The sequence below is a fragment of the Cebus imitator genome, unplaced genomic scaffold, assembly GCF_001604975.1.
Source record: "Cebus imitator isolate Cc_AM_T3 unplaced genomic scaffold, Cebus_imitator-1.0 Scaffold19, whole genome shotgun sequence".
Classification (NCBI taxonomy): Eukaryota; Metazoa; Chordata; class Mammalia; order Primates; family Cebidae; genus Cebus; species Cebus imitator.
Genome location: NW_016107334.1, coordinates 10469333 through 10486297, shown reverse-complemented (window position 1 = coordinate 10486297; position 16965 = coordinate 10469333). Strand labels below are relative to the sequence as shown.

Genomic DNA, 16965 nt, shown 5'->3' with positions numbered 1-16965 from the left:
GAAAGGCGCTCACAAGTTTATATGCAAAAGGAAGTATTTCCAGAACCCAATAAAAATGCTTGTTACAGCTACGACAATAATGAGAAAATCATGTGAGCGGTCACCTTGGTCCAGCCCAGGACTGCCCTGTCGGCCGCAGGGACAGGCGCCCCTCCTACCTTTTCCTGCTGGGACGTGCACTGGTCGCAGGCCTCCCTGAGCAGGTCCTGGGCGCCGCCGCGGTCTCCCCGCCTGTACGCTGCGTGAATGCCTTCAGTGCTGGGGCACTGCGCTGCAGGGTCACCGCCTGGCGTGGACAGTTTGCTGCCCATGTCCCCGGCACCTGCGTGGGAGGAAGCACACACGGGGCGTCACCGTCACTGCCGGCGTGCTCTAGGGAATCATGGTAGAACACAGCAGAGGGACGCGCGTTCCACAGCCCGATCGCGGGGGCTGCAGGAAGAGACAGGGATGGCCGAGCAATGCCCCCGCACCAAGCACCTGCCGCCCTGCCCGCCTCAGAGCCTTCCCAGGGCTGGTGCGAAGGGGGCTGTCTGCGAAGGCGTCGGGCGGCTCCTGCAGACAGACTGCCACCTGGAGCCCTTCCAGGGCACGGGGACAGCTGCCTGCGTGCGGGGGAGCTGCCAGGCCGACCTCGCCGACCGCAGCGGAGGAGCCGGGGCTTTGGCGAGAGCGCTGGAGGTCCCAGCCGAACTGCACTGCTGCCTGCTGTGCCCGCAGGGGACAGAGTATCTAGTGATGGGAGAAAGACAGGCCGACTCCTGGGGGTGTGGCGATCTAGCAGTCTTCCCTCCCTGCCTAGAAAACCCCACGAAGGGCGTGGGACTTAGAACGGGCAGCCCTCACTCCAGACCTGCCCTTGCACAAAACGCGCTGCGTAACCACCCGGGACAATTCCCGGAAACACCGGTCTCAGGTCGCGCTGCTTCACCGGAGCACTGGGCTGCTCCAGGTCGTCTGAGCACCTGGTGCCACTCGGGAGGAGAGGCCACGATGCAGCACCCGGGCCACTGAATAAACGCGCCGTTCATTTACTGCGTGGCGTGACAGGCCGAGCATGCACCGGGTGCAGAAGAAGCCGAGGTAAAGGAGGGCGGCCTCTCGCCCTCCCTGAGAGGCCAAGGTGGGTGGATCCATTGAGCCTAGGAGTTTGAGATCAGCCTGGGCAACATGTAGACCTCGTCTCTATAAACAAAATTAAAAATTAGCCAGGCATGGTGGTGCACACCTGTAGTCCCAGCCACTCAGGAGGCTGAGAGGTGGGAGGATGGCTTGAGCCCAGGAGGTGAAGGCTGCAGTGAGCTGTGATTGCACCACTGCACTCCAGTAGCCTGGGTGACTGAGCGAGAGCCTGTCTCAATAAAAACAAAAGGAGAGAGAGAGAGAGAGGAACAAGAAAGAGAAAGAGAAAGAAAGAAGGCAGGCAGGTAGGAAGGAAGAGGGCAAAGATTTGAACAACAAAAAAAATAATCAAAAAGCTCAATGTTTCAGTGCTCAGGGAAATTCAAATTAAAATCACAATGAGACACCACTATGCTCTCACCAGAATGGCTAAAATTGTAAGACCAACATAACTTGGTGAGGAAATGGAGCAACCAGAATGTTCGTACCTTGTTGGTTAAAGTGCAAAATGGTCCAACCACTTGGAAACAGGTCTGGTGGTTTCTTATGAAACTAAATGTATACCTATCCTATGACCCAGCAATTCCATTCTTAGCTACCCGAGAAGTAATGTCAAAAAATGTACCCAAGAACGTTCATAGCAGCCTCATTCATGATATTTCCAAACTGTAAACACCCCAGGTATCCATCCACAGGAAAATGAATAAGCAAACGGTCATACAATAACTACTCAACAAAAAGGAAGGATTGATCAATCTACAAAAAGACTGATAGCAATCTCAAAAAAAATAATGCTGAGTGAAAGAAACCTTGCACAAAAATGATTCCATTTATATGCTGTTCTAAGCTATAGTGAAAAAAAATCAGAAGAGCAAATCGTGGGCAGAGGGTAGACGCTGAGGTTTACCGGGGATGGGGTATAAGGACATGAGTTTGATGGTTCTGTATCTCACTGGAGTTTTCATTACACAGTTGCTGTATTTGTCAAAACTTATCAAGCAGTCCATATATGTATATTTTACTTTTTATATATTTTTTTACCCAAAAAACTACCAACAATATTGAACTGTAGTCCATACTATGCATGCTACAGTATTTAAGAGTGTAGTGTATAGTTGTTTGTAATATGCTTTGAAATGCATTAAAGATGAGTGGATAGGTGGATAGAAAGGTAAGAGAGAAATTTTGGAAGATGTTAAGGGTGCTATCTGAGTGGTAGGTATATGAATATACATGCCTCAATTCTTTCGTCTTTAGCGTATGTTTGAAATTTTTCCTAACAAGATGTTGGGCAAAAAGGTGAGTCCTAATGTCTATATTCTAAATGCACGGCTTGCCATATGACACACAGGATAAGCTCATGCCACCAAAGCTGAAAAATCCTGCTCTGTAGAAAGGCAAAGGCAAGCTGCTTATGGAGCGAAGGCCCTAATACCAGAACAGGGTCTTTACAACCCACGCTGAGCCATGACTTGCTCCATTTCAGAGACAACCATTCTGAAAATCCAAGTAAATGAAGACCATCACACACCATCTGTATCATTCCTGAGATGCCAACACAGAATTGCTGTGTCTGAATGGAGATTACTGTGTCTTGGCTGTGTGCTTTTGAAAAGAGGAATCAGGAAAAGGCTTAGCGTGTAAGCGGTCATACGTGTGAGTAAGGCAGTTTCACTTCCCAACACGCATTAACAATCACCATTAATTATTTATAGACAGAGCCCCTGAGACATCTGAGAGCAGGCCAGAGGAAGAAAGGCCATTAGCAGAGCCCAGAAGTGGTAGCTTCAACTGCAGTCATACCTCAGATGGGGGCACTTAATTATGTCATGGCTCGTCTTTTAGAATTAAGCAAATACCCACTTAACCAGTAAAACAGATGTGCAGGCATGTGTACATGTGAATGCACAAGCAGGTAGGAAGTAGCTTCTTCTGTCCATGTTGGGAACACACATGCAAACCGCGAAATTTAAGCCCAAGCGAAGGAACATTGTGAAGGTGGAACTTAAGATGTACATAGGACATAAGGTGCCCAGAAGATTACAAAAGTGATTTAACTTGATTTTTAAATCATGCCTTGTGTGTGGAGTAAATGATGTCATAAGAATCTGGAACCTGCTCAGTACTCTTTACATCATAAAAATGTTGTGGTGTCTGTTTCGAATCTGATTTTCTTAAGTTGCAGGGATGACACCCTATCTACTCTCACTGACCCTGTGGGCTGTGGATCTGGTCCCATCAAATTGTTGAATGGACATTAGGAAAAAGCACTAGTTAATGAATATGCATTTCATTTAATCTGCCAACCTCACTTAATTTCCTGAAATTATACAAAGAATAGTTAACATGTATTTAAATTGCAAGAAAAAAGTCCAAAATACTTTGACCATAATGAGTATTACACATGGGCCACGGGGGAATTCATGACAGAACTAGAAGAGATTTTTCTTCTTTATTTCCTAAGTCCTATGTAATGGGAATATAGAACTGCTTCATTGAAAACTTTAAAGAAACTATACAAGTAATGAAAAAAAAAAAAAACACATTCTCACTGAAAAAAATTAAACAGTTCAGAAATAAATATAAAAGCAAAAGCCCCTCCTCACTGTCACAGGCACCTTTTCCTAGAGATAATATTTATTTAATCATTTTTTTCTCCAAAATACTACTGTTTTGTATTTGAGAATTGGCAACTTTTGACTTAAATTAAAATGTAGGAAATGTATTTATACTATTTGAGATAGTTCAGTTACTTGTGCTTATTCATCAACTATTATCCATGATTACATTGTTATACAGTAAAATATCTCAGTTCTAAATATTTTCCTCATAAAGATTTAAATTCATATTAAAAAATAAAATGGGGCAAACATTCTATTTCGATAACACATGAATGTCCCAAGTAAGTAGCCAGTAGGAAAATGAGAGAACATTGCTAGAGTGCAGTTTTAAATCTAAAAAATCCTTTTTCTTCTCTAAATTATAATTTGTGTCATTCTTTTCGTATACAGCAATAAAAATTTCCAAATTTCCAGGCATCTCACTTGCTTATAATGCAAAGTTAATACATTCCAGTTAAGTATTTCAGTAAAGGAGGAGAAGGGTGAAAGAAGAGCACCAGGGAAACTTTTTTTTTTTTTCCAGGTTTGGTTGGTGTTGCTAGTTTGATCTTTCCTTTCTTTTTCTTTTTCTTTTTTTTGAGACGGAGTCTCACTCTGTCCCCAGGCTGGAGTGCAGTGGTGTGATTTCAGCTCACTGCAACCTCTGCCTCCTGGGTTCAAGCGATTCTCCTGCCTCAGCCTACCCAAGTACGTACCTGGGACTACAGGCACTCACCACCACACCCAGTTAATTTTTGTATTTTTAGTAGACACAGGGTTTCACCATGTTGGCCAGGATGGTCTCGATCTCTTGAACTTGTGATCCACCCACCTCAGCCTCCCAAAGTGCTGGGATTACAGGTGTGAGCCACTGAACCCCGCCACTAGTTTGGTTTTTAAAGGCAGTCATTAGAAGCAGGAACTGGTAAGGGAAGATGAGATTATAAATGCAGTGAATAGCTCCGGTTATGGAATCGGCACATGCGGAGTCATTCAAGATGACAAGAAACATTTACAATAAGCTCTGAGCTAGTAACTGAACACATTTCTGGTTGCTGATAAGTGTCAGTCTTCACTGTATGCTGGTATTTCAGTGTGCTGGCCATGGATGGTACGTTAAAGTTCCTATGTAAAGAAGTATTTGGTTAGAAAAAACATAAAATATTTAAAAACCTATAGGACCTGAACACCATTTAGTTCCTGATAATTGCTTTCAATTTAATATTCTCTTTTTAAAGAAACACCTTCAGTAACACTGTGTGTTTCACAGTAGCCATTTCAAGGAGAAATGATTTCAGCAGCCAGTAACTCAATCTTTGACCATCACTCCATAATGAATGTTTCAGAAAAAACAAAGTATTCTAATTATAGAAAAACTATCAGAAATTATTTTTCTTTTTCAGTATTCTGAAAGAGTAATAAAACAGAATTCCATGAATGTGACGGAGTCATGCTGGCTGTGAAAAGCGTGTCCCTGAGCAGGCAGCTCACTGTTCTGCAGGCATACCTCAAAAGAGACTGCCCTCGTCTATCCATCCTGGTTCTGTCTGTCCTTAGGTTCCAAGGAGACAGTCTTATCTTTTGTTGCAGAACAATAATTGTTAAGTCATCTCTTCCATCTCAATAAATGGAATAAAATTCTTTCTCTTTTTTTTCCTATAAATCCAGGACAATAGAGAAAATGAAATGAAAGAAAAATGGCTTTAATTCTGTAAGTTCTAATATGTTGGCCTCGTGTGTGTGTGTGTATGTGTGTGTGTATTTCTCTCCTCCCCACCAAGGAAAACATTTAAAATAAAAGGCAAATGCTATTTGTTGATTCAAAGATTTACATCCTCTGTAAATCTTAGAAAAGACACTGCTGTTTTATTTGCACATCCATGACATTTTAAAAATTGCATTTCCCTCCACCAATAGAGCAGCAAAAAGTAAACAACGATCTACCAACCCACAGCTCACTGCACAACAAACACAAGTAAACTTGAAGATGCTACTGACCTGGTCATACCTGTTTAATGACCTTCCTGTGCCACCGAGTCCTCATGTGGCCAAAGCACCAGGGAAAAGGGGCAGGCCCTCCTGGGAGGTGACACCCTCCTGGCACTTTGGGGGCTCGCCTTCTGTTGCCCTAGCTTTGCCAGCCTTCCCCTGGAAGGATGCTTCCTTCTTTGCCAGATATCCCTCTAGTGTTTTAGCCTTGGCAGCTGTTTTCATCTCTGGGTCATGTTACGGTGAAATCCAACCCTTGATTTCTTCGGGAAAGATGTGGAGGTTGTGGGTGTGCAGAGGAGGGAGGTCACCCAGCCCCGGGGCGATCCTCGGTGATAATTCCTCTCCAGATGGCGGGTGCTCAGGGCCATCACACCCGTCACCCGGGCCCTCCACCCACATCAGACAGGAAAGCAGAGACCAGGGCCAGGCTCTGCGGGCTCTTGCTAACAGCTCTGGCTCAGAGGCCAGCGTTTCTCATTGTAGAAAGGCTTCACGGCACAGATTACTATTTTGTGGATATCCTTACCAAATCACTAGGAATTTTTGTTAATAAAAGGGAGATGGGTGGTTATACATATAGACAGGCTGGTCCCACAGGGGAAAATTGCATGGAAAAGTGCTATTAGCTTTAGTAATAAAAATATAATTAATCACAAGATGCCATGTTAGTTCCACCTGATACAGTAAAACATTGAAAGGCATCTAACATTCCTTGCTGGCCTGAGCGTGGGAAAATGGGTGTATTCTCTGGTCCACTTGCCATCTTGGGAGGCTTGCTAACCAGATGGTCATTTCAGACAGCAAGAGGACAGTACCTCATTACAAAAGTGGGAGGTTGGCCCGTTCACCCACGGTTTTCTCTTCTAGGCATTTTCCTGCAGAAATGACATTTCGGACACTAAAAGACCCCTCCTGAGCCGGGACTTCTGCAAGGGTCTCTGCCATAGCCGAGGTGACAGCAGCTCTTCAGACAAGCGGCCCGGGCCAAGAATGAGGGAGTGGAGTTGAGCAGAGCGGTGCCCAGGGGCCAGCACAGGCCTGGGGACTGGACGCACGTCACTTAACTGAATGTTCACAGAAGCGCTAGGTAGGTGACTGCTGCCATCTTACAGAGGAACAAGGTCAAGCCAGTGACATGAGTTCACAGAACAACGGCGCTGGCAATGAACAGCTGGAGTGGAAGCCACGAGTCCTGACCCTGGGCCCACAGAGTCGCCGCTACTTGGCTTTCTAAGTTAGTACCTGCTGCTGCTTCAGAATGAGCGGCTTGGAGGCAACCACTGGAACCAAGGACAATGAAGACTAAGGAGAAGTGCGAAAAAATACTCATCAGATATCAGCTAAAAGTAGAATATAGGACACAGGCTGCAACACGTCACAGGAAAAACAGAACACAGATGGACACCACTTAAACATATGCGCAATGAAAGAATGTATTCTAGGTGCTCAGATTATCTGTGATTAAAATGCCTTGAAAAAAGGTTCCTCGTGAGTCTATGAGTATAGATGATACATGCAGTCTATGATTTTTGTTCGTAAAACCTGAACCTGACTCTCTTTTCGCCTCCTTCTCCCTGTCTCTGTTTACAAAGAAGACCTGAAGGGCACACATAAATGACAGTGACCATCCCCTTCAGTAGATGAAATGACTGGAGTTTTATTTATTTATTTATTTATGAGACAGGGTCTCACTCTGTCAGCCATGCTGGAGTGCAATGGCACCATCTTGGCTCATTTCAACCTCTGCCTCCCAGGTTCAAGCAATTCTCGTGCCTCAGCCTCCCAAGTAACTGGAATTACAGGCCCTGCCACCACGCCCAGCTGATTTTTATATTTTTAGTAGAGACAAGGTTTCATCACATTGGTCAGGCTAGTCTCGAACTCCTGACCTCAGGTGATCTGCCTGCCTTGGCCTCCCAAGGTGCTGGGATTACACTCCCAGCCTGGAGTTTTTAAAATAATTCTGTTTTTTTTTGTGTTTTTCAATCTTTCTCTCTCTTTTTTTTTTTTTTGCAAAGAACTTGTATTGCTGTTGAAATTAAGAAAAAAAATACTAAAAGATGAATTATGGACTGGGCACAGTGGCTCACGCCTGTAATCCCAGCACTTTGGGAGGCTGAGGCAGGCAAATCAGGAGGTCAGGAGATCAAGACCATCCTGGCCAACATGGTGAAACCCTGTCTGCTGAAAATACAAAAATTAGCTGGGCGTGGTGGTGTGTGCCTGTAATCCCAGTTACTCGGGAGGCTGAGGTAGGAGAATCTCTTGAACCAGGGAGTTGGAGTTTTCAGTGGGCTGAGATCGCACCACAGCACTTCAGCCTGGGTGACAGAGCACGACTCTGTCAAAAAAAAAAAAAAAAAAAAAAAAAAAAAAAAAAAAAAAAAAAAAAAAAAAAAAAAAAAGGAAAGAAAAGACGAAGTAGTATGTCCAGCAAAATGTTAACTATGTTTCCCCCTGGCTTAGTGAACCAGTTCTTCAGTGGTATTATCTATACTGAAGCAACTATTTAACTACTCGCTCTTAGATATACCAAATCTTAACTCAGTTGCTCTAGAAAAAAGGATGGAGAGCAAGAAAGTATTAGGGAACAACAATTGGCACAGGTGTCCCAGATTTTAAACGATAAAATCAAATGGTTTATAACAACATTTCATGTACTGGTCATTGGTGCCATTTATTGAGTTCTGCCGGATGTTGTAGAAAATGTCCTGTGTGCATCTGACCTCGCCCTAACACCAACAGAAGGCTGGGAACCTTCTCATCACCACTCACCACAAGGTGACCAGTGCCCTGGGTGGTTAGAGAAACTGCCCCCACCCAGCTCCCAACAGCAGAGCTGAGATTCCGACCCCCAGCACCTGCCACATGTTGACATTAAAGCTCACCCCTGCTTCCTAGGTTGTGCGTTCCCAACTGCTATGGTTTTAATGTCCCCTCCAAAATTCATGTTGAAACTTAATCCCCATTGTAATGGTATTAGGAGTTGGGGCCCTGGGGACATAAGCAAGATTAGATAAGGTCATCAGTGTGGGGACCCTGTAATGAGACTGGCAGCTTTATAAGAAGAGGAACCTGAGCCAGCACTCAGCCCCCTCGCCATGTGACAACCAGTGCCAGACTCTGCAGAGAGATCCCACCAGCAAGAAGCCCTCATCAGATGCAGCCCCTCGACCATGGACTTCCCAGCTTCCAGAACGGTAAGAAACAAATTCGTTTTCTTTATAAATTACCCAGTCTCTGGTATTCAGTTAAAGCAACAGAAAGCGAACGAAGACAGCAGCCAAACATGAGACTCTTATTCAGCACCTAACATGCATGGCGAAAACGTGGAACTACCACATGAGGTGACCCGTCTCAGTCGATGGAAAAAACAGAAAGGAAATGGAAACCAATCCCTCCATGAATTTTCTGCTGCAGAAGAAGTGAAACACAGAAATACAGAGCTATGAAGATGAATTCTTTCCTAGATTTTGTTCCTCTTCCAAAAATTTGTTTGTTTATTGCTCACTCATTTTACAAATATTTAGTACTTCCTGTGTGCTGAGCTAGACCCTGGGGACACAGCTTGCTGAGACACACAGGAAGAACTCAAGTGTGCTGCTACAGGATTTCCAGAGTTTACTTTTAAACATCTATAACAGAAACCATGCCCTTTACCCAAAATGGGATGCTTGAGGGACTTGGGAGAGCCAACAGACAAAAACTGACATGGTAAAGAAAGAAGAACCATTTTCCGGAAAAGTAAAAATCACAGAAAGAGGACAGCTCATTTATTTAATACTCAGAGATCCTACAGAAAATGGTACAATTTGAAGATTAAACATACACACACACACACAGAGTCAGTCCTACTCCGATTTTGGGGAAGATGATTGTGATGGTAAATACTGGAGGGTCAGGACACCCTTTGACGTTGCCATGTTGCTTCTGGGAAACTGATTCCAAAAGAATCGTTCTACACATTTAAAAAGTACTATGAAAAAAAAAAAAGCAACATGCCGTGTAGATGCTGATTGCAGCATTGCTTAGTATAGCAAAGAATGGTGATTATGACAATTATAACATGCACAGACACTGGAGCTATACAAACAGGAAAACTGACAAAAAGGAAGCCCCTAAAATGGTAACATTGGTTTTTCTTGTGTGGTGGAACTTAGATGAACTTGTCAAAAGCCTTTTCTCTATTTTCCAGTCATTTCTCCATTATTGCTATAACAAGAACATCATTATATTTAAAAACACACCCACACTTTTCAGGTTAACAAAGTACATTTTCTAACTGAATTTATTTTCCTCCTAACAAAGGTGGGTGCAAGGAAAGGAAGAAAGTGTCTCAATCTGGAAGGAACATTTAGGATGAGGCACCGAGACTTTGCCAATCACGTCATCTGCTGAGAACGGTGTTAAAACATGCAGTTGCAGAAAGAACTGTGCTCTGTAAGTTGGAAGGCTTGGTTTCAAGTCCCAGCTCTGCTCTTTGACATAGCATGGTGTTTTGCAGGTATTGATGTCTGAATATTATCATCTTCTTGTGAAAGAAAACGGTTTATATAAAAGATACTGCACAATGCATACACATAAAAAATATATATACACAAATAGAGGTGGCAAGCACACCAATGGGGGCGACTTCCAGGAGCCTGGCCCCTTCCTCCCTACTCCAGGTGCCTGTGAGGCAGCCAGACTGCACTCCCATTTCCTCTAGGACCCAGGATCCCTTAGCTTTTGTTCCTGTATCTCCCTTATCTGGAAGGAGCCCTTACACCTTCTATGCATCTCAAAATTCTCCTCCTCCTTCCAGCCAAATGCAGGGGTGCTCCCCAGAAAGGACTTGCAGAATTTCCCACGGGGTTGCCTCTCCTTTCTCTGCCTGCACGTGGTCTGACCTGGGTCCCGGACTGGGTTCAGCTTACTCACTGCCATGGGTGCCTACCAAGCCTGTGTATTGAAAGCCTCTCCACTTCGATTTGTCCACCGCCCAGAGCTCTCTGCATATTAGTAAGGGGTCGTCTATAATTTTGCCTGTCTACAGTTACGGCATGGCCACGGGGGCACAGGATTCTCCCAGTAAAAGGAGGAGAGTGATGCCTTCAGGCACTTCTAGATTCTCCCTTGCAAGAATGATTTTTTTTTTTTTTTTTTTTTGGCCACTCAGCTCCACATCCCCCTCGAACCCTGCCCTAAAATCTAAAATTGTGGTCTCTTCAGCACCATTGTAGGGTTCATATCAGCTCAAAATGTATACTCTTGCAAGATAATATTTGGGGACTTTCCAAGTCATAAAAGTATCTGAGACGTTAGTCATACACACTGCCGGGAAATACACGGCTCTGAAACGCCGGCAGGGAAGGAAGCCCCAGAGCACAGAGAGCCCGGGAGAGAAACGGAGAAGTGGCACCACCATGCTGAGCCTGCCCTGCTTCCTGGGCCCACCTTCAGGCCCTGGCACATTTCAGTCACCTCTGCTGCCTCTTCTCTGCCACAGAACTGGAGAGGATGGTAGCACCTACTTCAGGGGGGTGACTGTGAGGCTCAAGTGGATGAAGGTATGAGAAGTGCTTGGAACACTGCCCGACGCTGGCGGGCTGCAGATAAATACTAGCTACTATTATTGGTTTTTGAAGTTAAGTTAGAAATTTGGCCCCTGCCTCAAAATGGTGAAGTCTGGGTTTCCTATCTTATTCCTTAGGTATCTGAGATGAATCATGCCAATTCAAATGAATAAGTTAGTGGGTTTCAGAATCTTATTTACTTAGCTATGGGTCAAATGTTAATGAGTCCAAAAAGTGGAAAACAAAAGCCTTGCTTTGGCACCCTTGCTGAGCTGGCTGGGGAGCAGAGGTACAGACATTCCCAAAACACCTGAACATCAACTCCAGACGGGACAGCACATGGCAGTGGACACAGCCAGATCCTGCATGCTGCCAGCACACAGCTGAAGCTCAACAGATATTCAGTACACATGCTACTTGCCAAAATGAAGAGCCCCAATTGTTTACTCTGATAGTTCCCTGATTTAAAAATGCTGCTTAATACACTACAGAAAAATAACAAATTAAAGAGGAAGATATGAAGAGAGAATGAAAACAGGCCGGGCACGGGGCTCACGCCTGTAATCCCAGGACTTTGGGAGACTGAGGCAGACAGACCACTTGAGGTCAGGAGTTTGAGACCAGCCTGGCCAACGTGTGAAATCCCGTCTCTATTAAAAACACAAAAATTAGCCAGGTGTGGTGGTGCACGCCTATAATCCCAGCTACTCAGGAGGCTGAGGCAGGAGAATCACTTGAACCAGAGGCGGACATTGCAATGAGCAGAGATCATGCCATTGTACTCCAGACTGGGTGACAGAGCGAGATTCCATCTCAAAAACAACAACTACAGAACAATCAGAAAAGAATTAACAAATTGGCAAAAAGTATGTCCTTACTTATCAATAATGACTTTCAATGTAATGAATTGAGTTTTCCAATCAAAAGACACACAGTAGCTGAATAGATGTAAAAAAACCCAAGAACCAACAACATGCTACCTGTAAGAGATTCACTTTTGCTTTAAAGATATACATAGATGGGCCGGGCATGGTGGCTCACAACTGTAATCCTAGCTTTCTGGGAGCCAAGTGGGGGGATCACCTGAAGTTAGGAGTTTGAGACTAGACTAGCCAAGATGGTGAAACCCCGTCTCTACCAAAAATACAAAAGTCAGCTGGGCATGGTGGCGGGTGCCTATAATCCCAGCTACTCGGGTGCTTGAGGCAGGAGAATTGCTTGAACACAGGAGGCGGAGGCTGCAGTGAGCCGAGATTGCACCGCTGCACTACAGTCTGGGCAACGAGAGCAAAACTCCGTCAAATGAATGAATGAATGAATGAATTAATGATACATATAGATGGAAAGTAAAGGAATAAAAAAATCTATTTCATGCAAATGGTAACCAAAAGAGCTAAATAGACTTTTAGTCAAAATCTGTCAGAAGAGACAAAGAAAGTCACTATACAATGATAAAGGGATCAATTCATTAAAAGGGTGTAATAATTTTAAATATAAAAGTACCTAATATTGGAGCACATAAATATGTAAAGCAAATGTTAATAGAACTAAAGGCAGAAATAGATAGCAATATAATAATAGTAGGGGACTTCAATACCCCACTTTCGACAATGGATAGATCATTCAGAAAGAAAGTTAATAAGAAAATAGTGAATTTGAATAACACTATAGACAAAATAGACCTAACAGACATATATAGAACAATGCCTTCAACGGCAAGAGAATATAATGTTTGTCAAGCACATGTGGAACATTCTCCAGGAAATGTTACATGTTGGGCCACAAAACAAGTCTTAACACAGTTAAGATGATGGAAATAGTATCAAGTCTCTTTTTTGATCATAATGGTATAAAACTAGAAATCCCCAGCACTTTGGGAGGCCAAGACGGGCAGATTACCGCAGCTCAGGATTTTGAGACCAGCCTGGCCAACATGGCGAAACTCCATCTCTACTAAAAATACAAAAATCAGCTGGGCATGGTAGCGGGTGCCTGTAGTCCCAGCTACTCAGGAGGCTGAGGCAAGAAAATCACTTGAACCCAGGAGGCAGAGGTTGCAGTGAGCCAAGTTGTGTCACTGCACTACAGCCTGGGTGACACAGCGAGACTCCATCTCAAAAAAAACAAAAACAAACAAAAAACCCTAGAAATCAGTAACAAGGAGAAAACTGAAAAATCCATACATATGTGAAAATTAAACCACACACTCCTGAGCAACCCATGGATCATAGAAGAAATAATTAAAAAAAAAAAAATCAGAAGGTATCTTGAGATAAATGGAAAAGGAAACACAAAATACCAAAACTTATGGGATACAGCAAAAGCAGTTCTGAGATGAAAGTTTATAGCCAGAAATGCCTATATTAAGCAAAAGGAAAGATCTCAATTAGACAAACTAACTTTATACTTTAAGGAACCAAAAGAAGAGCAAACTAAGCCCAAAGTTAGAAGAAGAAAGAAAATAAATATTAGAGTAGAAATAAATGGAGACTAAATAGACAATAGAAAACATCAGTGAAAGTAAGAGTTTTTTTTGAAAAAAAAAAGATCCAAAATTGACAAATTGTTAGCTAAATAAAAAAAGAAAGTTCTCAAATAAATAAATGTATAAATAAAAGAGGGGGCATTACAATTGATATCATAGAACTACAATGTATTATGAAACTGCTGTGAACAATTATACACTAACAACTTAGATAACCTAGAAGAAATGGACAAATTCCTAGAAACATACTACCTATCAAAAATAAGTCACACAGAAATAGAAAATCTGAACAGGCCAATAATGAGTAAGGCAACTGAGGAAGTAATCAAAAACCTCCTAACAATAAAAAGCCCAGAACTAGATGGCTTCACAGGTGAATTCTGCCAAACATTTAAAGAAGAATGAATGACAGTCCTTCATAAACTCTCCTAAATATTGAAGAGAATAAAGACTTTCAAACTTGTTTCACAAGACGAGCAATACCTCCTATCAAAGCCAGATAAAAACATCATAAGCAAAGAAAATTACAGGCCAATATCCCTGCTGAACTTAGGTGCAAAATCCTCAAAAGAATACTGGCAAACTGATTTCAACAGCACATTAAAAGGATCATACCCCATTATTAAGTTCAATTTATATCTGGGAAGCAAGGATGGTTCAAAAGATGCAAATCAACAGACATTATACACCACATTAACAGAACAAAGGATAAAATCATATGACAATCTTAACAAATTCAGAAAAAGCATTAGACAAATCAACATCCTTTCAAAATAAAAACTCTCAACAAGTTAGGTGTAGAAGGAATGTACTTCAACATCATAAAGGCCATATATCACAAGCCCACAGCTATAATCATACTTAATGGTGAAAAGCTGAAAGTATTTCCTCCAAGATCAGGAACAAGGCAAGTATGCGCACTCTTGCTACTTCTATTCAATATGGTACTGGAAGTCCTAGCCAGAGAAATCAGGCAAGAAAAAGAAATAAAAGCCATCCAAATAAGAAAGGAAGAAGTCAAATGGTCTGTTTGCAGATGACATGATCTTACGTGCAGAAAATATGAAGACTCCACCAGAAAACTACTAGAATAAATAAATTCAGTAAAGTTGCAGGACACAAAATCAACATATAAAAAATCAGTTGCAGTTCTATACACCAACAACAAGCTTTTAGAAAAAGAAAAAAAAATCCCATTTACAATAGCCACAAAAAATACTTGGGAGTAAATTTAACCAAGGAGCAGAAAGATCTATACACTAAAAACTATAAGACATTGATGAAGGAAGTTGAAAAAGACACAAATAAATGGAAAGATATCCCATGTCTGTGGATTGGAAGCATTAATATTGTTAAAATGTCCATACTACCCAAAGTGATCCACAGACTCAATGCAATTTCTATTAAAATTCCAGTGGCATTTTTCACAAAAATAGAAAAAAAAAATCTTAAAATTTGTATGGAACCACATAAGACCCCCAAGTAGACAAAGCAATCTTGAGAAAGAACACAGCTAGCAGCATCACACTTCCTGATTTCAAACTATATTACAAATTATAATCAAAACAGTATGGTTCTAATTTTATGCATTGGTCTTTATGTAAAAATAGAGACATAGACCAATGAAACAGAAGGGAGAGTCCAGAAATAAATCCATGCATATACAGATAACTAATCTTTGAGACAGATGCCTAAAATACACAATAGAGAAAGAATGGTCTTTTCAATAAATAGTGTTGAAAAAACTGGATATCTACATGCAAGATAATGAAATTGAACCCATATCTTACACCATGCACAGAAATTAACTAGAAATAAATTAAAGACTTGAAACATAAGAAACGGTAAAACTCCTAAGAGAAAACATAGGAAAAAGGCTCCCTGACATTAGTCTTGGCAATGATTTTTCCAATACGACACTGAAAGTACAGGCAACCAAAGCGCAAATAAAAAGTAGGATTACATCAAACCAAAAACCACAGGAAAGGAAACAATCAACAAAATGAAAAGGCAACTTATGAAATGAGAGAAAACATTTGCAAACCATATATCTGATAAGGGGTTAATATTCAAAACATATGAGGAATCCATACGACTTAATGGCAAAAAAAACTAAATAACTTGATTTTAAAAATGGGCAAAGGACCTGAGTAAACATTTTTCCAAAGAAGACACACAAACGACCAAAGGTATAGGAAAAGGTTGTCGGCATCTGTAATCATCAGGGAAATGCAAATTAAAACCATGAGTTATTACTTCACACCTGTTAGGATGACTTATAAGAAAGACAGGGATAGCACACGTTGACAAGGAGAAAGGGCACCACTCATACACTGTTGCTGGGAATGTAAAGTAGCAGCCATTATGGGAAAAAGTATGAAGCTTCCTCAAAAAATTAAAAAAACAGAACTACTACATGATCCAGAAATCCCATTACTGGCTATTTGTCCAAAGGAAAGGAAATCGGTAACTTGAAGAGATATCTGTAACTCCATATTAAATGTATGTAGCATTATTCACAATAGCCAAGATATGGAAACAACCAGTGTCCTTTCACAGATGAGTGGACAGAGAAAATGTGGCTTACCTACATACATGCACAATGGAATACCATTCGTCCTTTAAAAAGAAGGAAATCCTGTCATTTGCAACATGGATGAACCTGGAGAGTATTATGCTGAGTGAAATAAGCCAGACACAGAAGACAAATACTCTATGTTCTCACTTATATGTGGAATCTTAAAAAGTCAGAATAAAGCAGCATAGAGTGAATGGTGGTTGCCAAGAGCGTGGGAGAAGGAGGCAGGTGTTGGTCAAAGGGTACAAACTTTTAGTTATAAGATGAGTAAGTTCTGGGAATCTAATGTACAGTCTGTTGACTATATAGTTAATAGTATTAAGTCGTATACTTGAAATTTATTAAAAGAGTGGATCTTAAGTGTTGTTTACATATAGAGGCACACAAAAGTAATTATGTGAAATGGTAGTTGTGTTCATTGACTTGATTGTGCTAACCATTTTGGAACATTTATGTATATCAAATCATCACATTGTAAACATTAAATATGTGTAAGTTTTATTTGTCAATTATACCTCAATCAAGCTATACAATAAATAAAAATGCTGCTTAATGAGACTAGCCAACAGTCACACGAGTGGCCTTGCAGTCAATTTTGGCTAATAGATTTTGTAAAAAGATCTAGCTTAAAAG

The 16965-nt window shown here is 41.8% G+C and overlaps 1 protein-coding gene across 2 annotated transcripts in view; it reads right to left on the bottom strand.

The window, feature by feature from the left end:
* LRRK1 (leucine rich repeat kinase 1) overlaps window positions 1-16965 on the bottom strand; it is a 141221-nt gene that overhangs the window by 91341 nt on the left and 32915 nt on the right. For both annotated transcript variants that reach the window (XM_017518832.2, XM_037735080.1), the window contains one exon: window positions 159-322. In XM_017518832.2, the coding sequence (XP_017374321.1) occupies window positions 159-322 (164 nt within the window). The remainder of the gene's footprint in view (window positions 1-158; window positions 323-16965) is intronic.